Consider the following 24,512-nt stretch of genomic DNA (forward strand, 5'->3'; position numbering starts at 1 on the left):
AACGACATACAAGATGGCAAACCGGATTCTTTTCGCTGTTCGTTAACATACTTCCAAAACGACTTGGGCTTGGATTTCAGTTGACGCTCGACGTTTCGCTGGTGTCTAAAAAAGGCGCGTCTGCTTTGTTGTTTGTATTCGTGGTTGAGTTGAAAGTAGTGATTTCGTAATGCAAGTGTCTTATGCTTCGAGAATTTTTTAAATGCAGCTCGTTTGGCAGATTTTAAACGTCTGAGGACGGTTGATTGCCAGGGAGGGTGTTTATCGGTACTAATTGTTCGTTTTGGTACATGGCGGTCGATAAAGTAGTTAAGAATACTAGAAAACGTCATCGCTGCTTCGTTCGCGTCGTCATTGTTAATATTTTCGTCCCAGTTTATATCCAACAGCGTGCTAACGATGCTGTCGTAGTCAGCGTTTTTAAAATCGTAGACGATAGAGCTTGAGACGTCTTCAAAATTCACTCCTAGGTTACCAGCGAATACAAGATGTAGTGGGGGATGATGACGCACCTGCTTGACTAAAGGAGTCGGTGCAGTGCAGCAGTTCGGGCACTTACAAAGCAGAGGTCCAATGTACGTCTATTCTCGTTGGTGACATTATTAATTTGTCGAAGAGTTGCGCTGCTGTAGTTGTCCAAAATACAACTGGCATTGTTGATAAGCGCAGATTGTTCGATATCCAATCGTAGAAAACCATTACTTGCTTGGCACCACGTCAAGCCAGGTAAGTTGAAGTCGCTCAGTATAACGATATCATCAGACGGGGCGGCGATCGAGGCGATAAAAGAAACGGAGGAAAGATGTACATCGATCAGGCTGGAATCACGAATTCTGTCAGGTGGAAAATACCCAACACACAGGAACAGAATGCGATCAGCAAGTTTCACTGATATCCACACTTGCTCGGAGCTCGCCCACCGGTCATCGTTGATCACTCGGGCTTTTATACCACGGCGATAAGCACACCACCGCCTGATGTCTTTTGGCTGTTGAGGGCATTGCGGTCACAGCGGTAGACATCGAATGTTGAACCAAAGACCTGGCGAGACAGAGTACGGTTGTCGAGCCACGTCTCGGTCAAGGTGATAACGTCGTAACAGCAACCCGTAGTCGCGAGCAAATAGCTGTCCGATGATGAATTTAAGCCACCAACATTCTGGTAGTAAACTTTGATGTTGTTGGAGGACGGATCAGGTACAGCAGAGAGCGAAGCCATGTTGCCGTGTAGGAAGATCCTTTCGTCAATCCCACGAACAGTATCGGAACGGTTCACGGTCGCCTGGTCGACTGTGGTGAGGGATTCGAAGCATCCCAAATCAACTGCGTCGCGCCTCAAAATATGACTATCGTCGTCGTCGAGAGAAATGGTTGGCATCTGATAACAAGATGTCGGAGCAAAAGGCAAAAAACTGGAAGCGAAGAATACATCAGCGCTTGAAGTGTTCGGAACAGATGTATACTTGCCATTTGCGGCAGGTTGGAAGACCCTTTCACCCATCTCAAGTGCTCGACTGTGGCGGGGGGATCGAGGGCTTCCATAGTGCCAACTGCGGTGCGTCCCAGTATGCGTTGGAACCCGATGTCGGAATGCGGAAAGCAGGAACGGGGAGGTAGCAGCTTGCGGCGAGAGTCGTACGATGAGCTAGAAGCGTGAATCGGTTCAACCGTTGTATCGTTACAATTTTTATAATACTCGCCGAGAAAGGCGGCTTGGAAGACCCTTTTCCCACCCACACATACAGGACCGGGACGACTGATGAACGCTGGCGGCAAGGGCTCGACTGTAGCGGGGGGATCGAGGGCTTCCATAGTTCCAAGTAGTGCGTTGCATCCCAGTATGCGATCGGTATCGATACTCCTTCACAAGGGCGGTGTGGCTTGGTATAGTGGCATGGCCAATCGTTGCGGAGTCCTCCCCAGGACCATTGATGGGCCGGGTTGCATTAGAGAGGTGCATGCTTCTTCTGGAGGCGGTGGAAAATCAGTCGGCGGGCTCCAAATGTTCTGGGTACGGCTGTCTTCAAATTCTCTGAACAGTATGCCTTGCGACCATGTGTCAGGATTAAGAGCTGCATCACGGTACTTTGGGTGAACTCCAACTTTGAAGGATATGAAGTTCAAAGTACTGATGTCTATGCCTTTTTTAACAAGCGGAATAACCTTTATCTCCTCGTTACAATTTAGTCCTTCTTTAGACATTTTTTCGACAGTCTCTTCGCTAATGCTAGGATGAAAGCGGGAAAGATACAGATACGGTTCTTGAGCCAATGCTATGGAAGCTTTACCTTCCTGCAGGAGTCGAGATAAATTCATAGTTGCTGTATGTTTATGCTGGAGATTGATTTGTGCTATTCTAACCATTGTTGATTAGAGAACTGTACATTTCATTTCCAACGTAAATTGTACAACAACTAGAGGACACCAAGCGAGTTGGGATGTTAATGCATATAGCGAGCCATATCAGGTTTAAATGGGACACGATCATTTGATTCCCACGATTCATCACAAGTCACATCAGGTTCATTCTCAGCAGACAGAAAAGAGCTTCGATTTTTTCAATTCTAGTTACAAATAATTTTCCACGTTATCGATACACCATTCTAGTCTCTGTAAACCAACATACACACACACAAACGTTTTCAAACCCCAATAATTAAGCCATTGTTTGTCCATCGCCAATAATGCTGAACCGTTCGTTCTGGGAAGAAGCCTCTGCCCTGCTGGCTCATTTCCGATTATTCCGAGGCTCACCTGTGGATAGGTGTTGTTCCGTGGATAGGCGGTGGAGAACCGAACAGACACATTTTCATTAAAATTTCCCAATCTCCCTGCTCCCAGAACCAAAACGCGCCGTTCCAGCAAACTGTATCCACTTCAGTTCGCAATTTTCTAGCGTCACGGTCAGAATTTATAATATCTACTTGTATACGAGTTGCGATATCACATATCCGTTGGGAAGGGGGTTCCGGGGTCATCCTAAAATATTCCTCTGCATAATGCTAGGATCTGATGATGCTGCTGCTGGATCAGGAACATGACAATGACCATGGTTTACGGCCACGAACCAAACCGGGAGCAGCGGGCGATGCCGGGCGGGAGTACCTATATGCAATCCATGGAAGAGTGGCAGCTTCAACCAGCGCAGCACCCAGCACATATGGCAAAACGTGTGAATGCCGGAGATTATGTGGAGTATGGTTCCGTTGTTATCCTGCCCGAGTGTTCTGCAGGGGTGGGTACAGTATACGAGACGTCGACTGTCTGGTGGTCATGTTTGGCTCGTTTTCACTTCTGATAAGAGTGAATTGTGACTGCTCAAGTGTAAATTGATGGGAACACTGTTAAACGAGAAATGGTTAGCGGTTGGAGTTTTGCTGGATGGCAAAAAATGCACTTTAGTTTATGAAACTGATTCTGACAGTTTGGATTTTAGGAGCAGTTTACAGGTGGTAAAACCGAACTTGTAGTTTGAGTAGATTAGTTATGAGCGATTTTGTTTGGGGTTTAAAAAAGTATTGCTTTCTATCTTAGTAGTCCAATCATCTAAGTCCATCGGCACTGATTTGCGTGCCGCAATATACGCCAAAGCCTCATTGCATCAGACAACACTACAATCCAACCTTTCAATCGACTATCATCAAGTAGGCTATGCTACCGGCATTGTAATGCGGTCTTCGTGTACCCGTGAACCAGATCAGAGGTAAGCAGTATCTAGTGTGGCAGACGATTCCACAATGGCGATCCTTTTCGCTAAAACTCGCCATTCTTAACGCAACCAGCAGATTCTGCCGGTATTTCAACTCCCGTCAGCTAAATTTTCACCACCGGACAAAGCTGGTTGGTACCTGCAGGGCAATCGCTTGTTTAATTTTTTTTTTTCCATTCATTTCTTTTTTTCAGTCGTCACAGGTAATACGATTACAGCATCCACGAGTAGGATAGTACCGGGAACCCGGTTTTACAGAGTTCACTCCAACCAACAGGAGTTAACACAAAAGAAGGGTTGCCCAGTGCCCGCGGTTCCTTTCTGTTTGGGAATTCTAATGGCATGTTGTGCTCGAAAGTGAAAACAAGAATACAAAAAAAAATTGAAGCTGTGAGGGGAAATGCATTGCACTCAATCCCTGTCATGGTTTATTCATGCGGTCAACAGTTCCGTGATATTTTTTGGTCCTCTCGTTCCAGGAAAGGGTTTTTTTTTATGAAATCAACGAAACAGAAAGCTGCTAATATTGCCGACAAAAAGCAACATATGTCGCTGGGAATTCGACTGAACTTTGACAGATATTGACAGTTAATTGACAGATAGTTGAAGGGGTAACCCTTAATTCGAGCAACTGCCCACTTACGTATGTCAAAGCACGTTTCGTCCGTGCTGAATAAATTGAATCCCCTTAATCACACAGGTTCTGCTGTTCGACAAACAGACACCCACATTGGCACGAGATGAAATCCAGATCAAATAAAAAAGGACGAACGCAAGAACACATATGGTTCAACCTTATTTAGAATCCTTTTCGAGTATGGGACGCCCGGACAGAACCCTTACTGGATCACAACCGATCCGAAGGGACAGTAATTATAATAATTATAATTTAATACTTCCCGGCATATTTATAGTTATTGTTATTATCGGCCATTAGAAGCAGGACACACTCGTTCTGAGCTTGTTTATAAAATCTTCATGAAAGATTTATCCAATATGTTTCACATGACCAAAAAGTTAGCAACTGCAACTGTGACCAGTGTCCTCTTACTTTTGTGCTTCCCGCGTCGGTTTGGTGGAGGAGGAAAAGTTGTTTGCAGTAAATATTAATGGGTTGTGCGGAGCGAAGGAAAAAATTGCTTTGTCCCTAATTAAATATCCATCACCCACACACCGATTCAACGGGCGGTTGGGAAGAGTCACCAAAGTTTTAGAACGGGACGTGTATTATGGTACCGAATTGGTGCTTTAGGCTGTGGTGAGTTGGAGCGAAAGATTTAGTTTGATTGAAACCGTCAGCCCGAAGTTCTTTTTATACTTGTAAAATTCACATTTTTTCAGGATTTTTGGTTGAATTTGGATACTTCCGCCAGGGATTCCGGAACCGTCGATGGTGGCCAATGTGGCCAAAGAGACTTTGAATGACTGTTAGGGACCTAGAGCGACAAATCGAAGCAGTTGTGGCCACATTTTTGGACAAATTTTCATCTTTTTACATTCATCGCCGTATACGTTGAAATCGGAGTTTTCTGCGTGTTCGTACTCATCACCCTGTAATCCGGATCAATTATAAATTCTATAGCAGCCAATGGGAAAGTTGTACCTTTCATTTGAGACCAAGTTTGTAAAAGTTGGTAAAGAATTCGCTGACATTAACATAGGAACTTGACAAGTTACCCGGGAACATCAAGGACATTATGGTGGTATCATATGGGATATGGGCATTTTCTGTGTGATCGTACTCTTCAACCTGTAACTCCGAAATCGCAAGTCTGATCAATAGAAAAAACCAATAGTGACCAATGGGAAAGTTGTACCATTCATTTGAGACTAAGTTTGTACAAATCGGTCCAGCCATCTCTGAGAAAAAACGGTGAGATTGTTTGACACAAACATACACATAAAGACACACATGAAAACATGAAAACATGAAAACATGAAAACATGAAAACATGAAAACATGAAAACATGAAAACATGAAAACATGAAAACATGAAAACATGAAAACATGAAAACATGAAAACATGAAAACATGAAAACATGAAAACATGAAAACATGAAAACATGAAAACATGAAAACATGAAAACATGAAAACATGAAAACATGAAAACATGAAAACATGAAAACATGAAAACATGAAAACATGAAAACATGAAAACATGAAAACATGAAAACATGAAAACATGAAAACATGAAAACATGAAAACATGAAAACATGAAAACATGAAAACATGAAAACATGAAAACATGAAAACATGAAAACATGAAAACATGAAAACATGAAAACATGAAAACATGAAAACATGAAAACATGAAAACATGATAACATGAAAACATGAAAACATGAAAACATGAAAACATGAAAACATGAAAACATGAAAACATGAAAACATGAAAACATGAAAACATGAAAACATGAAAACATGAAAACATGAAAACATGAAAACATGAAAACATGAAAACATGAAAACATGAAAACATGAAAACATGAAAACATGAAAACATGAAAACATGAAAACATGAAAACATGAAAACATGAAAACATGAAAACATGAAAACATGAAAACATGAAAACATGAAAACATGAAAACATGAAAACATGAAAACATGAAAACATGAAAACATGATAACATGAAAACATGAAAACATGAAAACATGAAAACATGAAAACATGAAAACATGAAAACATGAAAACATGAAAACATGAAAACATGAAAACATGAAAACATGAAAACATGAAAACATGAAAACATGAAAACATGAAAACATGAAAACATGAAAACATGAAAACATGAAAACATGAAAACATGAAAACATGAAAACATGAAAACATGAAAACATGAAAACATGAAAACATGAAAACATGAAAACATGAAAACATGAAAACATGAAAACATGAAAACATGAAAACATGAAAACATGAAAACATGAAAACATGAAAACATGAAAACATGAAAACATGAAAACATGAAAACATGAAAACATGAAAACATGAAAACATGAAAACATGAAAACATGAAAACATGAAAACATGAAAACATGAAAACATGAAAACATGAAAACATGAAAACATGAAAACATGAAAACATGAAAACATGAAAACATGAAAACATGAAAACATGAAAACATGAAAACATGAAAACATGAAAACATGAAAACATGAAAACATGAAAACATGAAAACATGAAAACATGAAAACATGAAAACATGAAAACATGAAAACATGAAAACATGAAAACATGAAAACATGAAAACATGAAAACATGAAAACATGAAAACATGAAAACATGAAAACATGAAAACATGAAAACATGAAAACATGAAAACATGAAAACATGAAAACATGAAAACATGAAAACATGAAAACATGAAAACACGAAAACATGAAAACATGAAAACATGAAAATATGTTGAACATGAAAACATGAAAAACATGAAAAACATGAAAAACATGAAAACACGAAAACATGACAAAAATGAAAACATGAAAACATGAAAACATGTTGTATGATTCGATTTTTCAGTAATCTTAATGCCATATCGCATTTTTTATAGTTTTTGTATTAACTGAATAGGAAATGTTCATACGGTGAAATGTTTATCATTATGGCTGACACTGATTTGAAATCAATTTCTACTGAATACAATAAGAATTTCGCACAACAGTTCTGGAACAGTAATTCAAGCGGCCACGTTTGTAAGTTCACAACAATCAGTCGGGAAGCTTAACCCCGATGGAGAGGCAGAAGAAGCACCGTTCGTTATGAGTTATTGTTATAGCCCTCGTGAGATTAACACGCCCTTCTGGGCTGCTACGTGTGCAAGAGCAGGGAAGTTAAAATCACTATAAACCGTTCATTCGCTCATCCTGCTGCTGATCGGTCTGTATCCAAGCTCCCGTGTCCATCGAAACGTGCCGTCCGACGGACAGGGAGTGGGTGTGTGTGTGTGCCTGTGTAACAAATGGGATTGGGAAAGTTGTGCAAGTTTTAGTTTATAGTTATTTATTCATCGCAAATCATCTTTCCCGATAGTGCTATCTTTGGGTGATTTGTTCCTAGTTTGGATGATGGCTTAGACAATGTATGACGATTAAAGCAAGTTTCGCTAGGAAAATTCGTTTGGCGAGCTTATCAGTTCCGCTACAAATTGTCGATGGTATTATAGTTAAATGTTTCTATAGAATGATTTATATGTGACTATTTTTGTTATTGACTGTGAACAATAGGTTTACGAAGTTTATTTTCCAAAATAATAACTTTGATAATTGTTATTGGACTGAACAAGTATAAATTACTAATTTATTGTTTAAAAACAAACTCGAAAAGTTGTTATTTTTATTTATTTTCAAATTTTAAAAATTTAAACATTTTCAAATTTATTTTTCACTACAGCATATTAGATGATTGCAGTACCAAAATAATTTCAACATGACTTCCACAGTCCAACGTTTAATATTTTCGAATTAACCCGTCCATTCTATTGTAAATAATTAATCAGGCCACTGTCCACAAGCATCACTGATTAGTGCAGGTAATAGCTTCGAACTCGATTCTCATCAGTAGCCATTTTGATGGGCTATAGTCTGAGAACATTCCCGGAGGGAGTCATTCGTTAAATTTATGACGCGACGACGTCCAACATTTGTGAATGGATTTAAATTATGCAGAGGTAAACAACGAACATCGTGGCTCAATGAATGGTTGATTCAAATCGGTCCTTGCTTAATCTGGTGAACGATTTATATTTCAAACTGTTCAGCATATCAAATAATTGATTTAATTCGTAAATAATGATATATGTTTTTCCCTGGTAAGGTGATCCACATTGTATGCATTCATTCAGCATCCCATTTTTCACGACCTCATTTTGGCTTTCCAGTTCCTTAGTTTCTCTATCCAGTAATCTTTCTGTTCTCAGAATATTTGTTACAGGAACACAGAAATTGTGAACTATTACAAGGATCCATGAACATTTATTGTATTTTTCCCATCCATTCGAAAATTGTCTCTTGTTTAATGTAAGCATGAGCTTGAGTTCCACAGGGTAGTCACTTGAGACTGTATATTTTCTTAAAGTATACAAACGCCGTGAGCTGATAAATTTCATCTAATTTCAGGACGCATTTGTTAACCAAGGGCCTTTATGGAATTTTCAGGCTAAATCAGCTCAACCATTGTGGGTACACCAGATCCTGATAGCAAAAATGTTTATTTTACTCTTTTTATACATTTCAATCAAAATTGTCGAAACCACCAGCCCGAAGGGTTGCAAATCTTCTCTCCCAGCAAAGCCATATCGTCACCGGACCGACAATAATCACATTACCCCCTGATCTAGTAAGCGAAATGTGCCTCGTATTTCCGCGCGACATGCCTTTGTGACCGGAACGTGTGTGTGTGTGTGTGTGTGTGTGTGTAGTTAGGTACCGCTACATGCAAGTGATCCCCGTTTCCGTAAATTTTTTCCTCTTCTTCCATATATTCTCCAACATCAAGCCTACTATAAGACTTTGACATCGACAGAAGGGTGCACGTTTGGCCTGTTCGCAGTACGTCCAGGGTAAACCTAATTACTGTTTGCTTTGATGATGAAGCGGCTTTTCCGCCATTCACCATCCATCCAGCGTGCACCAAATCCGGACTCCTTTTATATTTATTGGGTTTTTATCCTAAAAATGTGAAATTTTCTTTTTCTTCTTCTACGCTGATGGTCTTTGCTGTGGCAAGGCTGCCTACGGCACACACATGTCCCTTTTTTTCTCTCTCGAAAGTTTCCAATTTTGTGCCAATTTCGCGACTCGTATGCAAAACAGGAAAAAAAACAGGGCCTGCTTCGATCCTTCAATTTAATGCGTGACCTGCAATTGAATTATGAGGTTCTGGCACGCGGATGTCGAGGATGTCTCCTGGTCGTTAGGTGGTTAGAGTATAGAGAGAGAAAAAAGGAATTTGCATTCGTTCTGTTCGGCTTCGATGACTGTTAGGTTAGGTGATGGTGGTAACCGACCACCACGTCGTTTGCTGCGGTTCAATTGCAGACTTTGGCAGCTAATAATTTATTTATGTGGAATTACATCCAGTGGAACGAATGAACGTTTGTTATCCTGCCCGTCACACGGGCAAATCCCTAAGATCCCACGCGCCCGGTTAGAATTACAATGACACGCTAATTTGCATACAAGTTTGCGGGTGAGATATGTGTGACATAGACACACAGTCGAGGACGAGCAGGAACTACCCCACCCTCCGGTGGGATAAGGGTGCGAAATGCGCTTTTTTGTGCATTTTACTGGGGATTTTTACGATTGTCCAATATTCTTATCCTGTGAGTAGGATAAAAAATGAAGCTCGGAAAAGTATAGTGAAAATGATTACTAAAAATTGAATTCAAGTGTCGAACTAGCGCCAATTTGGTGCTGGTTTGGGCTTATCTAACTAGCACTAAGTTAGAGTTAGTTACTGAAGAGACGAATCCGAAACACTACAAAAAACATAATTTACTAAAAAGTGTTTTCAAAAAAATATCAGCCTTTCACCCCATTCCACCCGCATACGGCGCATTGTCCTTTTTTTTGCTAACCACTCAGTGTGATGGTGATGGTTTCCGAACTGTTTGGTGACACGACAAAAATCGCAAAAAGTTTGCCAGGGATGGGTTTTCTTGTGATCCTTGAGCATGACACGTGACCGGTAGTGGTTACCTCAAAGAGATGTGGATAAACGGGAATTGTTATTCTCCATCTGAAAATTTTTCTTATTTACAGTGGATTATATGGCGAATTTGACAATATGATAGTTATTTTCTCACAACTGGTTAAATTAGACCCCGAGAGGCGGATATTTTGAATGTTTCTTTTTTATTTACACTTTTTTTCGTTCAACTCTATCGGCATTGATCACTGAGTCAGAGAAACAACTACAACCATCTATATCCTAAATATATCGACTCATGACCACTTGGACCGGAACCAGCGAGATTACTTTCCTTCCGTAGGAAGACGGAACTATCCCAGAAAATCCAAACAAACTCAATTAGGAATTATGACAATTCTTGTAAATGTTCCACGAATAAAATAAACAACTTTATATTTTAAAATGACATGTAAATTGTTGTACGTGTTTATTTCCATTAATATTCATTCAAAACAGAGGAAAAAATTATGTCACACAACTGACTGGTCCCGAATGAAGTCTCGGGACGCAAGTACAGAAGCTCTGGTTTGAAGCAAAAAAATTTCGTTGACACATGGACAAACTGGACTCTAATTGTTAACGATTTTGGTACTAGCTTCCATGCTGATGGTACCGGCTGTTGACTTGGAGGTACTGGACGTAGCCTTTGCTGTTGTCACAAATTCGGCAAGCCGTTTGTGTGTCAGGAGTGATATTATTTTGTGCGTGTAGCCCGTTGATAAGTTCTTCGTATTGGGTTCTTCTGCATACTTTTCCACGTGCAGTCGACGACAGAATTGTCACACATTAATTGGTTCTTTCTATGTACTAAGCATTGCACTTCGTATTGTAGATTCAAGTAGGATGACATTCTCACGACAAAAACATACATGGGAAATAATTTTTTATGTATCTTCCGTAACGGATTCCACATCGCCACTACGGCGACATGAATTTGCAAGATCGTGTAACCATTCCTCAATTCGATCATCTTCCATACACACGGGGATCATCAGTCTAACATTGTCATACTCAAACACCTGTTCCAGGTTGTTATGCAGAATGAATCTCCTTGCCAAGGGCTAATTTGTTGACTGTTATCAGCACTGTCTGGTTGACATGGTGGAACTGGATATAGGCGTTTCTGTAAACCAAAGCTCGAGCAGATGTACAGACAGATTGAATATTATAACTGCTGACCTCGGTAGTTGTAAATAGACTGAACAAGGGAATGTATGTTTGGTTTTGTTTAGTGTTGTTCTCAACTTCTTGATTTTGCGCAGTATAGTGTGCATCACATGATAAAACTGGATAGTATCGCCTTCCAACTTTGGAAAGAGTTACATTTTTTCTTTCACTATACATTCCACTTCGCCAGCAGTCTAATTTTGTAACTTTTGGTAATAATCTATGCTATGCTATAAGTTATTACAACTTTGGTACGCTTAAATTGAGTAAAACTTTTCAAATGCTTTCAAATATTGGTGATATACAAATAAGTCTGCTGGCATTATCTTCTCAAAAAAAAGTTTCACATTGGGACAATCCATAAATGACGTAGCATTTTTTGAGTGATTTTTAACACCCTCCACCCCCATCGTACCATTTCGTCACAAACCTCTAAATACCCCCTGGTAATTACGTAGCTTGGCGGTAATTCTCCCCCCCCCCTTGTCCCCGTAAAATTTAAAAAAATGAAAAACGATGTTAGTTATTCCCCTTTAAAAAAGCTACGTAGTATGACATGACTTCCTACCCCCCTGTCGTCACACATCATCACAAAATACAAAACTCCCGCTCCCCCATATAATGCTACGTCATTTATGGATGATCCCATTTGGAATTGAGAAAAGATATGACCTCGAGCAGAAATCGACTCTGCGATCTCCCAGCAGTGTCCCCCTCTCTCTAAGCAAATTCTGGACAATTTCCTGATCAACGCCACAACTTGGTGAGAACCCATTCGAACCCCCCCCCCCCCTCATCACCCCCACGTCTTCTACAGGCGATCGTCAGCGCCCTTTCCTACGAATTTGGTGTTCAAGACGGTGCCAGTTACTGATGAGATGAGTTCGATGGGTGAAATCAACCATTATTCAATTAAGTTTTGTTTGTAGCATTTACTAAACCTAAATATACCCTCCAAAATTAAAAAAAAAGATCTCTAAGCGTCCATAGGCTTAAAAATTCTTATGAAAATATTGGAAAAATTTTATAAAGTCGAAACATTTTAATACGTTCTAAAGGCAGCTGAAAATCTATAAAAGTATTAGATAATTCTTAAATTCTCACTTAAAACAAAGACAAACCCGAGCAAACGGAAAGTCCATAATACCCCCATGCTCATGGGGCTTAACATGGGTGTTTGAAATGGGTTCAACCCATGAAAACACCATTACCATGATCCGATAGATCCCATATAAAATACCATATGTTGGTGTATTTATAGGTTATTGAGACCATTTTATGGTGTCTTGATGGTTGGGAATTTTGGCACGGACCATGTTTAAGGTCTTTTCAAGGGGCTGTGTGGTGTTTGAAGCCATGAGTATTTGCTCGGGAAATCATGAATAAGCAGAACTGAACTTTTTAGAAAATTTACTTCGATGTTACAAAAAAACAAATCTCAGTAATTGTTCATTCTCTTTGAAAAAAAAAAATTACAATGCGGTGATAGCAAGGCGGTAATTGCGTGGAAAGCATAACTGCGTTTCACTCCCTCAGTGGATCTAGGTTAAATTCCAGCCGAAGTAGTTGGGATTTTCAGAGTTGAAAGGAGCACGTCTCCCTTCGGAAGGTAAGTAACACCATTCGTCTCGAATCATGGGCATAGGAGTTCAAATGGTGAAGTAACCTCTCTGTCGTCTGTGATTAACACTCAGTGCGAATGGTTAAATGAGATTATGACAAGAGAAAAATTTAATGACAAACAACTATCTTAACAATATTTAAAAAAAAACTGGTGACTTATTTTTTGGTGATTTCACTACGTAATTTCATCAAATGAATTCTGCTGAAGTAATGTATGCCATAATATTAACTATTTCTTTGAAAAACTAAAATAATTGGATGATAGTTTTATGATAAAATTATACAAGAAAGCTGGAGCTACGCCCTTCAGAAAACTGTTAAAAATTCATTTTACGTTTAAAAAACGTCAAATTTCACGAAAATATGTCTGATAGCTCTGCTAATACGAGAAAAATACCTGCGAGAATATCGCGTAACTTTCACATTTGGACTTAATCCGGGCTCGTCTGACTCAAAATTTAACATCAGAATCCCGGCTCGCGCGAACATTCAACAATCCACACGGTTGGCAACACGGCGGTTATGCAATCGAATTAAGATACGCAACATACAAACGTCCCTACGATAAAACACGTTGATATAAAAACTGGTGCAAGAACTGGTAGTCATACCTCGATTTTGTACGTGTATCCAAGGATTTTAATCATAACATCGTCCGAATGAGTGACGCGGCTCGGATGCGCATAGTAAAACTTTTTGTCACTATACGATTAAACGAACTCAGTACTTAATTTCTCGTATGATGAAACTGGATAAAAGTTCGAGCTTCACTCATTTTGAGACATACCATTTCCACAGCAGGAATTGAACAATTACAAACAATTTTAATGAAGACCTGAATGTATGACATTGTAGGTATCAATTTAAATATGCTCTATTTTACCGACTATTCTATATTTCTACTTAGTGGAGAAAAATTTAGGTAAAAACTATTTTTCTCCACTAAGGATGAAATTATTTTAAACCACTAAGCTAGTGCCAGTTTGACGCTAGGCAAAAAAAAAAACGAAAACATTATTAGTTTTTCTGGGCAGCTTAATCAGAACTTCTTTTCTTGCGGGACATCACACAGGACTAAGGGTTTGCACAGAAATACAAACAGCCTAGTCCCGTCACTAAGTTAGTGTCGGATTCCGATGAGACGAGTCGAAACGAAAATTCCATACTTAATTTAACTAGCAATTGCAAATCTGTATCACTGTAAAATTTGTTTGATGTCATATTCAACACTGTGGATGGTCGCGAAATAAAATAAAAAGAAAATATTATCGACGTATGTATCTCCATTTTGAAAACGCAAATTCAGAAAAAGCGATCTCCAACAAAAAACATCTTTGATCACATTGACCAATTCTAACATAGGTCTGTTAACCGAGAGCTAAGTTCAAATTGATTCCGACAGCAAGCGATCGCACCTACGTCCTACGTGCGACGACAGAATAAGAGGCAAAAGACAGACACCAAAAGGTTATTAGCTTTCATTACCACCCTTCTCAGGTCACGTTGGTAGCTGATCGTGCCGGTACCATTATCACCAACCGGTACCACAGGTAGCATGTGATCAGTTGTTTTTTTTGTATTTTTGGAATATCGTCGTTATATCCATCGTCGAATCGAAAATGAAATAGACCATGCCGGTGGTGCTAGACAAACAATAACCAATCATATACCTGGTTATTGAAAAAAACACAGTTTGGTGTCTGCACCGAGATGCGGGATCAGAGCACAGTGGCACTAGCCGCTGTTTGGTTAGTAGTGAGTTGCCATTCAAGGAAAAAGCATCTTTGTGCTTCGGATAGTGTGAACTAAAAGCAACTGGAGGACCAGATCAGACCTGTACGGATTGTACTAGTGAAGAAGGTACAAATTTATTCTTTTGTTTCCTTGTACAAGCAATAAAATTATCGCTAGAGTGAGAATCGTAATTATTTAGGGAAAACAGTGATCATATGATCGTTCTCTCAGTCCAGCTAAGTTTAGAAAAAGTGTAATTCTGCAGTTCAGGTGTATCAAGGTTTCGATGTTCTGATTCCAGCTCGCGAATCTCAGAAAGTGTCACTAAAAATGGATATCGATCCAGATACGTCAAAGGAAGAAAAATGCGATCTTCATCCTTCTATTCATTCATTCTATTCTGCAACTCTACATACCAGAAAGGCAAACCATGTGCACATATTTTCGGATGGGTTAAACCCGTTACATCGTTCATTAGCGTTGGTACTCAGACATCCTACGTTACACACGGTGACCAGGCTGCAACATGCCACAAATGCCCCAGCAGTTTATAATAAAAGGTGACCATAATTCACGACCATTATTAAAATAATATTCACTGTACAAAACCGGTCATAAACCGGATTCGCGATATATCAAAACCACATTGACAGAGGATTTAAAGAGTATCGGATTGCGGATTGAAAGCGTATTTCGAGCGGATTGTAGGCGAATTGCCGGTGGATCGCATGCGGAAAACCGGAGCAAAAAAAGTTGTTGCTTTCGTTGACGGTTAAAAAGCAGATTGTAGGCGGTTTGCCGATGGAGTTGAATTCAAGCAGATCCAGCACGAATTGTCAGCAGATTGGATGTGTATCCCGAGCAAACGAGAAACCCGTAATACCCCATGGTCATGGTCCAGATTAACCTCAACTGCATGGTGGTTTGAGGGATTGAAATTTCATGCTAAATCCATATTTCGGTGTATTTAAGTGTTGTTGAGACAATTTTATGGCGTTTTGATGGTTTTGAAATTTGACACGGACTTTCTCGGTAGTATACAAAAAATATAAAAAATAATCAAAACTTAGATAAAAACATATTCATACAGTTTTTATTAGTATTAGTGAATCCTGATAGTTTACTTATTTCAAAATTTTGTATACATCATAAACACCATTTAAGGGATTTACAGTTTAGTTTATTGAAACATCAAACTTTTTTAATCAAATCGTTTAAATCTTTACATTCAAATTTACTCTGAGGTAACCTCTCTTTCAACATACATACATGTTTACTTATTAGAAACCGGGTGTTAATGAATCGTCACATGATCGCAGTTTACCATAAGAAACTCATGGAGTAAAACGATAACTTTTTACTGACTATCGTAACGCCTGACGGTGGTGGACGGATGGTGGTAGTCTCTATATCTTATACTGATTGTATAAAGGGCGAACACGAACTTATTGCGACACCGAAAATGTCATGCCAATTTTCTTATAATGTTTAAAATCAAACCAAAATTTTAGGGTAGTTTTATACATACATTTACTTCAAAAATCAAAAGAAAAGTTAATCGATGGAGCCTTGAGTGTAAAATTGAACGCATTTTCGCTTGATGCCCTCCATCAAAGTCTTTACAGTGTCATCCGGTACCAGTTTCTCAGTTTTTTTTTCCATTTTCTTAACATGTCCCCTTCTCGTCTTTGACTGTCTTCTTGCTCTTCCGAAGTTCCCGCTTCATAATACTGCTCCACCGGGCGCAGCTCCGGACAGTTTGGCGGATTCATGTCCTTTGGAACAAAATGGACAGAATTGGCCTCATGCCACTCCAGGACACTTTTAGAATAGTGGCATGATGCCAAATCTGGCCAAAATAGCGGAGCTTCGTCGTGCTGCTGCAAGAACGGCAAAAGGCGCTTCTCGAGGCACTCAGATTTGTAGATCTCGCCATTTACTGTGCCCTTTGTCACGAAAGGCTCACTCCTCAGTCCGCAAAAGCAGATGGCCTGCCAAATGAGATATTTGGAGGCGAAATTCGACATTTTCTTCTTCTTAAATTTGTCGTCCACATAGAACTTGCTCTTGCCGGTGAAAACCTCCAACCCCGGAATTGGCTTAAAATCGGCTTTTATATACGTTTCGTCGTCCATCACACAGCAGCCATATTTTGACAGCATCTTCTCGCAGAGCTTCCGTGCCCGAGTTTTAGCCGCTCATCGCGGTTTGGGAAGTTCTGTACCTTGTATGTATGTAGTCCAGCTCTCTTCTTTGCATTCTGGACGTAGCTCTGCGACATGCCGATCTTTTTAGCCAAATCACGGCTTGGGACGTTGGGATTTACTTTAATCATCCGCTTCACCTTTCCCTCCGTCTTTTTGTTCTCCGGTCCCGGTTTCCTTCCAGCTCCTTTGCCGTGGTCCAACGTCAACCGCTCCTGGAACCACTTCAACACTCTGGAGACGGTTGAATGGTGAATGTTCAACATTTTTCCCAACTGCCGGTGCGACAGGTCAGGAAATTCCAGGTGTTTGGAAAGAATTTGTTCTCTCGACTCGCGTTGGTTCACCTCGATTTTCGTTGAACCGAAAAACACGACTTCAAGTTTGACAGCATGTAAACAATACACATCAATGAGAAAGTGTGCAAAATTTGGGTGATTTTTACCCAATGGTAAAAAAGTTATGCCCTGTTGAATGTGTCGCAATAATTTCGTGTTCGCCCTTTACAATCGGTATTCTGAATGATTTGTATCTGAATTTCAGCTCAAATGCATAAATTCCAACTTATACTTGATCGTGGTACTCCAATTATTTGTTTTAAGCCGATTTTACAGGAGAACAATCTGAATGAATTTTACAATTGAGAAATTAAGGATTCTTTAGTTCTAAGATTGACGATCCTTCAGTTGCACGATCAATGATCCTTGAGTTAGATTAAAGATCGGGAATGTACCCCATTAGGCATAATTACATTGGGTCATTTGGCATACATACGTGAGGCATAATGGGCGTTAGGCATAAATTATCATATCGAAGTGTCACTTAAAGGAACTTTTTTTGCGGTGAGGGTTTCGGCTGCTAAGAGCATGAATGTTCGAACATTTTTTTGATGTAGAAGAATTATACTGCCTATAATCGCAAGTCAGTCCCATGTAGGTAGGGAATCCCATAGAACATGGGACTGACTTGCGATTAAAGGCAGTATAATTCTTCTACATCAAAAAATGTTCAAATATTTATGCTCTTAGCACCCGAAACCCTTACCACAAAAAAGTTCCTTTAAGTGATACTTCGATATGGTAATTTATGCCTAATGTCCATTATGCCTCACGTACGTATGCCAAATGATCCAATGTATTTAAACCGCTTGCTGTTACGCGTAATCTTTCTTCTCGGAGGGGAATAATTATTTCCATTATTTACTTAGCCGTCTGTTGGTCGTTCGCAGTCTGCCCTCTCCATTGCTCTCGTGTACGTCAATTGTCGTACTGGCCAGAGCAGTTTTGGTTTTCACTGTTGGATGTTTTTTGTGTTGCTTCTGTTTCTGTGTGACTCTGGTGTATCAGTCATGCTTTAAAAAACTTTTTAACGAATTCAGTATTTTTATTAAAACCATAACGTTTATTTTTCAAAAAAAAAACGCCAATGAATATTGGAGAAGGGGCCCTGGTCTGCTGTACGACGCAACTTAGTCGTGATGCTCTCACAAGAGTGTTAGACGGCACTGACGTCCATCCTTCGGGTACAATTCCGGATCCTGGTGGTTAACTGCTTCGTATCCTTGGCCCGCCAATTATTTTTGTATACCAGAGCACCGAGGGAGCCGAAAAAATCCTCAATGGAACGGCCCTAGGGCTAGTTGGTCGGGTTTCTTTCTTTCGGCACCTACAGAATCTATTTCTGCTCAAGATACTTCAGCGTATTCTTGGTTCATACTCAGTTGCGTTTCGGTTTCGCCTCATCAGAAACCGACACTAACTTATTGTCGGAATAGATTAGCGCCGGCTTGACGCAAATCCCTTAAAACTAAAACACACTTTATAGCATAGTATTCTTGGTGTTATGGGAAGACGCCTTGTCCGGACAGAAGACGTAAGACGTACTTCCCATCAGCATGATGCTCCTTTAAGAACGGCAGAAGAATTTTCTCAACATACTCCTCCTGGTACACTTGTTGATTGATGGCCTGACCGCTCGGCTTGAACCAGGACTTTGAAATTCCTCTGTTCGATATGGTAATGTACAGCATAACTTTTTTTTTCAAATTTATGCTTAAACTTATATGTTGCGTCGGGGGATGTGGCCGACTGGAATGTGGATCTTCGAGAGCAGAAAGTAACTTTTGTCGTACTCACGGGTACGTTTTCGTCTCGAAAGTGGTTTACCGTAAATTGTTTTTCACGATGACCATGCGTTTCGTAAAACCGTACAACACGCTCGCGGAGTGCTTGTTGTTTCGGCGCCATCTTCGATTGAAATGACAGCACCCAAGCGAAAAGAAACATGCCACTTATTTCTAGGGAGTCCTGAGAGCAATTCTCTTGGTATCGAAAAAAAAATAATTACAGCAAGGTATTGAAATCATTCTCATTTTTTATTGAACACCATGTTAGATCCATCCTCTTTTGCAGTTTTGGCGCATGGTTTACTATAGTGTGCAGTTTGGTTGAAGAACTGGCATGTGGACGTCTGTCCAGGGTATGTGCATAGTGTCCTTTAAATGTAAGTAATACCTTGAGATCAGGGCCGTCGACAGCCGCGATGGGCCCCAAGGCTTGTATTACTGCCGGGCCCTTTACAACCTTAGTTCAGTATGAGTTAGTACCTCTTCAGCCATGAGAAACTCGTGAGTCCGTAGTTTCTATTAGTCTTTGGTTGACTCATATTGCCACATCCACAGATAGCGTGCCAGACAGGTGAATTTCGACAGCTTCCTGTTCCTGTTAGCTACGAGTTTTTCAATTTGCGGGTGCTCAGGAAACAGAAATCAGTAGCCTCTAGCTCAAATAGCACGTTCCCCATGTTGATCGGAGATTTGTGCCTTGCCATGATTCGTCTTTTCATGATTTTCCTGATGGGAAGAATTGGGGAAGCGGTAAGGTTAGTGGTAAGGAATATATCCAAGAGACCACGAAGCATTATTTAATGGCTTTAGATATGTTCTATATTCGCATACAAAACATATTCTTTGCGGCTTCAAAATTCTATAAAGCTCATTAAAGCACACTTAGTGTCGAAAAAGACGAAAGAATGTGCCAGAATAGAGCTAATTCAGAAGCACCATAATGGCTATCAGCAATGTTAAAATAGAGCTGTGTTTTTTTTTAAATAATTTCGCTTCTTTATCGACACAGCAAAAGAAAAAATTCCCTTTCGATAACGTATCCACCCTTCTTCTTTTCTTTTCTTTCTTTTGTTTGACATGCCGACTGATTAAATTAACGAATTAGTGCCTGGGATGGGATTCCATCCGTAGTCGAAAACCTCGTCTCAATTTGGTATACGCGTTCGATCACCCAAGTAACCATAAGCACTAATTTAAAGCTCTAGATTGACTTTAAGTTAGCATTCCTATTGCTAACTAGCCGTATACAAGTATTTTTAATGCTTCAATGCACCTAAAATTTGAAGCATTAAATCTAGCACTATATCGACATACAGAACATACACATCGCACTAAAAAGCTTGTGAAGATAAATGCTACGAAACTTTTATAGAAAACTCTAAGTGCTCGTTGCTCTTTCTCCAACGTTTCGATCCTTTTTGGACCTTTTTCAAGGAAACGAGAATTTTTGTGTGTTCTGTTGTCGTTTTGTTCATGCTAAACAATCTAGCTGTCACACTATCATTTATCAATAGGGCTGTTAGACCCACTCGTTGTAATGAATGTTTAAATTAGACATTTATAATTGGACTACGATTGGCGTCACTGCACTATTTTATCAAGATCTCCGTTCACTCTCATTTTGTGTCTGTTAAAAATACGTATATAACGTAAAATCAAAATAGAAATTATGCATGATTCTTCGAAAAAAATTCAATTAAACGTCTAGGTAGAGTTTGGAATAAACCGAATATACAAGTAGATCTTCGCACAGATCAGTGATCAAACACGTATACAACATTGAGACGAGCTTTTCGACTGGCTATTGAATCCCATTTATATAGGCACTAAATCGTCAATTTAAATAGTCGGCACATCAAACGAAAGAAGAGCGAAAGGGTGAGTGTGTTATCGAAAGTTTATATTTTCTTTTGCTGCATCGATAAAGAAGGAAAAGTTATTTTTAAACGGCTCTATATTAACATTGACAGCCATTAAGATGCTTCTGAACTAGCTCTATTCTGGCACACTTAGTGTGCTTTAATCATCTCTATTGAACTATGAAGCTGTAAAGCATATATTTTGCATGAAAATTTAGAACATATCTAAAGCCATTACATAATGCTTCGTGGTTACTTGGGCGAGGCCCAAAATCACCGTTTTTTCTCACAATGCACTTTTAGAGGAAAATTCCTTGAACGTGTTATAAAAATACAACAATTATCCATTTAATCACCGGTTAATTAAGGTCAGTCTACCTTCTCATCTCGCCCAGAGTAGAAACTAAAAATCGTTCCGCTGTAGATGCACGGCAAAATCCAACTTTTTCATACGTAACCATGTCATGCGGATCAACCGAAAATGGGACGATACTGGTTATGCAACCATGGTAGCTTCCTATGCGCGAATTCTACAAAAAGACACTGCACCACGGAAAATTTTGTGCAAAACCTGCTAAGAACAGCCCACCTATTATAACCAAAAACAGCACACCGTTGTCTTATGCCAAACCACAAACGGCTACAAAACCAATATCTATGGATCTGACACGAACAAATATTCACTCAAAAACAATCACGACCAGTGTCTCTAAGCCAACAACCGGCACCACCAGCAAAGAAGCGAACGTAGAAGAGGACGGATGCGTTTGTCCGTACGCTCGCATTTTTGTTTGACGCTCTATTGCTTTCTTCGAAAATACTTTGAATTAGCTTCTCAATATTTTGTAGTGTATTCCATCAATTCAAGCAATAAAACTCGTTTTTTAACTTGAACACAAAGTAGGCAAATCCTTCAAAAACGTTTTTTTAACAAATGTCAACTATCAAATAAAGTTTGCATTTTTATACTTCGATCATATAACAATTTAATAAAGCGAATGATTATAAAGAAATTACTGCAGTGGAGACCCGATTTTATCAGCACCCAATTTTATCAGCCCACGATTTTATCTACCCACGATTTTATCAGCTTTTTGCCCCGATTTTATCAGCTTCATATGAAAATTGATAGTTGGTAGTTTTATGGGCTCTAGCAGACGAACCAAGTTGAATTCGAGTAATTCCTTTCTTGGGCATATATTTCTTATCTTGAGATCCGAAAAATGCAAAAATGAAAATGTCATTTTTTTAAATTTTGCGCTGTCAGACCCCGTTAAGGGGAACTTAAAGAAAATAATCAGAAAAGGTTACGAGGCTATATCTAAGAACTAAATATTTTAAGAACTTCGGTTTATTAAAAAATGTGTCCCGATTTTATCAATGTCCCTATTTTATCAGCTTAAAATTCGCCAAAGGGCTGATAAAAACGGGTCTTTACTCCTTCTTCCGGGTCAAACCGCGGGCCCCCAAATACAACCCGGGGCAATTGCCCTGGCTGCCTCCCCCTCTCATCGGGCCTGCTTGAGATGGTTTTCATTCAAAAGACAAGTACAGTATGTAAAATAATTGAAGACACCCCCACCGTTTTCTTTTTTACAACTACTCGACGAGCTCTCTTTACAATCGTTTTTGCCTTTCTCATACAAAGAAAGGCTATGCAATCACTGTAAAAATCGACTTTTTAACCGAGGCCCGGAGGGCCGAGTGCCATACACCATTCGATTCAGTTCGTCGAGATCGGCAAATGTCTGTGTGTGTATGTATGTGTGTGTGTGTGTGTGTGTGTGTGTATGTGTGTGTGTGTCATTTAAACTCACACAATTTTCTCAGAGATGGCTAAACCGATTTTCGCAAACTTAGTTTCATCTGAAAGGTATAACGCTCCCATAAGCTGCTATTGAATTTTTAGTTGATCCGACTTCCGGTTCCGGAGTTACGGGTTGAAGAGTGCAGTCACACAGCAAATTCCCATATAAACTGGTACCACCATGATGTTCAAATGATGTAAAACATATTAAAATTGATATAACATTACTCTAGTTTTCGGGTCTGGATCACTAATGATCAATCAAAGCAGCTTTGGCCACATTGGCCACCTATGACGGTTCATGACGCCCCCAGGGAACCCGCCAAGTTCCTAAGCTAATTTCACACCCATTCCCAAACGAATTCTCTACCGATTTTTACAAACTTGATTTCAAATGAAAGATATAGTAATACCATTGACTGCAGCTGAATTTCATTCGGTTCTGACTCTTGCTTCCGGAGTTACAGGGGTGTTAGTAAGTATACACTGGAATTTCCCATATAAATCGGTACAATCGTAATACCTCAGATTCTAAAAACTATTGAAATGGTCACCAAATTACTTCTAATCGCAGATCGAGATCACTGATCGCCAATCAAACATTCTTTGAATATATTGTCCACTATCGACGATTCCGGAAGTCCGGAATTCCGGGCATATTCCACAATTAAAATCACATCGGTTCTTCAGTGATGACTGAATCGATTTTCTCAAACCAAGTCTCAAATGGAAGGCAAAATATGCAGTTGAATATTACGTCGCCGCCCCTCCCCCCCACGTGTCTTGCCCTTACACCTCCCTCCTTCATCACTCCCCTCCCCTTGGACCACCCTCACGCCCGCATTTCTTTCATCCACCCCGTATACCGAAATAAGATGAAGGTTTTCTGACGCATCCTCCACTCCCACTCTACTAACTTCCCATTCCCTCCACTTTCAAACCCATTCCACCAACATTTCAAATTATAATCACATGAAGATAACATTGGACTCATGCTGATTAAGCTAATTAAATATTATTCTTTTGCCTTTCTCATATAGAAAGGTTATGCAATTGCTCCAAAAACCGACTTTCTAACCGAGGCCCGGAGGGCCGAGTCTCATATAACATTCGACTCAGTTCGCCGAGATCGCAAAATAGCTGTGTGTATGTATGTGTGTATGTATGTGTGTATGTATGTATGTATGTATGTATGTATGTATGTATGTATGTATGTATGTATGTATGTATGTATGTATGTATGTATGTGTGTGTATGTGCGGATTTGTTAACAAAATGTCCACATCGGTTTCTCGGAGATGGCTGAACCGATTTTTACAAACTAAGATTCAAATGAAAGGTATACTATTCTCATAGGTTGCTATTGAATTTCGTTTTCAACCGACATCTTGTTCCGGATTACGAGTTGAAGAGTATGGTTACAAAACAAAATTTGTTGATTTGTCCACATCGGTTTCTCGGAATTTTCTGAACCGAATTTAACAAACTTGATTTTAAATGAAAGGTCCATCAGCTGCTGTTGAATTTTGTGTGGATCCGAGTTCTGGTTCCTGAATTATAGGGTGATAGTACGATCACGCAGAAAATCC

The 24,512-nt window shown here is 39.6% G+C and overlaps 1 protein-coding gene across 3 annotated transcripts in view; it reads left to right on the top strand.

Annotated features, from left to right (window-relative positions):
- LOC131677173 (V-type proton ATPase 116 kDa subunit a 1-like) overlaps positions 1-24,512 on the top strand; it is a 174,456-nt gene that overhangs the window by 145,907 nt on the left and 4,037 nt on the right. Inside the window, exon 1 of one of the 3 annotated variants that reach the window (XM_058956865.1) lies at positions 14,929-15,054. The exons of 1 other annotated variant lie outside the window; for it this stretch is intronic. Coding sequence is in view for 1 of the 2 variants with exons in the window: in XM_058956864.1 (XP_058812847.1) it covers positions 15,259-15,488 (230 nt within the window). In the remaining variant the exon portion in view is untranslated. Of the gene's footprint in view, positions 1-14,928; positions 15,055-15,183; positions 15,489-24,512 lie in introns of those variants that run through there. One more of the 3 variants, XM_058956864.1, reaches the window with a different exon arrangement.

The sequence above is a fragment of the Topomyia yanbarensis genome, chromosome 1 (genome assembly GCF_030247195.1).
Source record: "Topomyia yanbarensis strain Yona2022 chromosome 1, ASM3024719v1, whole genome shotgun sequence".
Taxonomy (NCBI): Eukaryota; Metazoa; Arthropoda; class Insecta; order Diptera; family Culicidae; genus Topomyia; species Topomyia yanbarensis.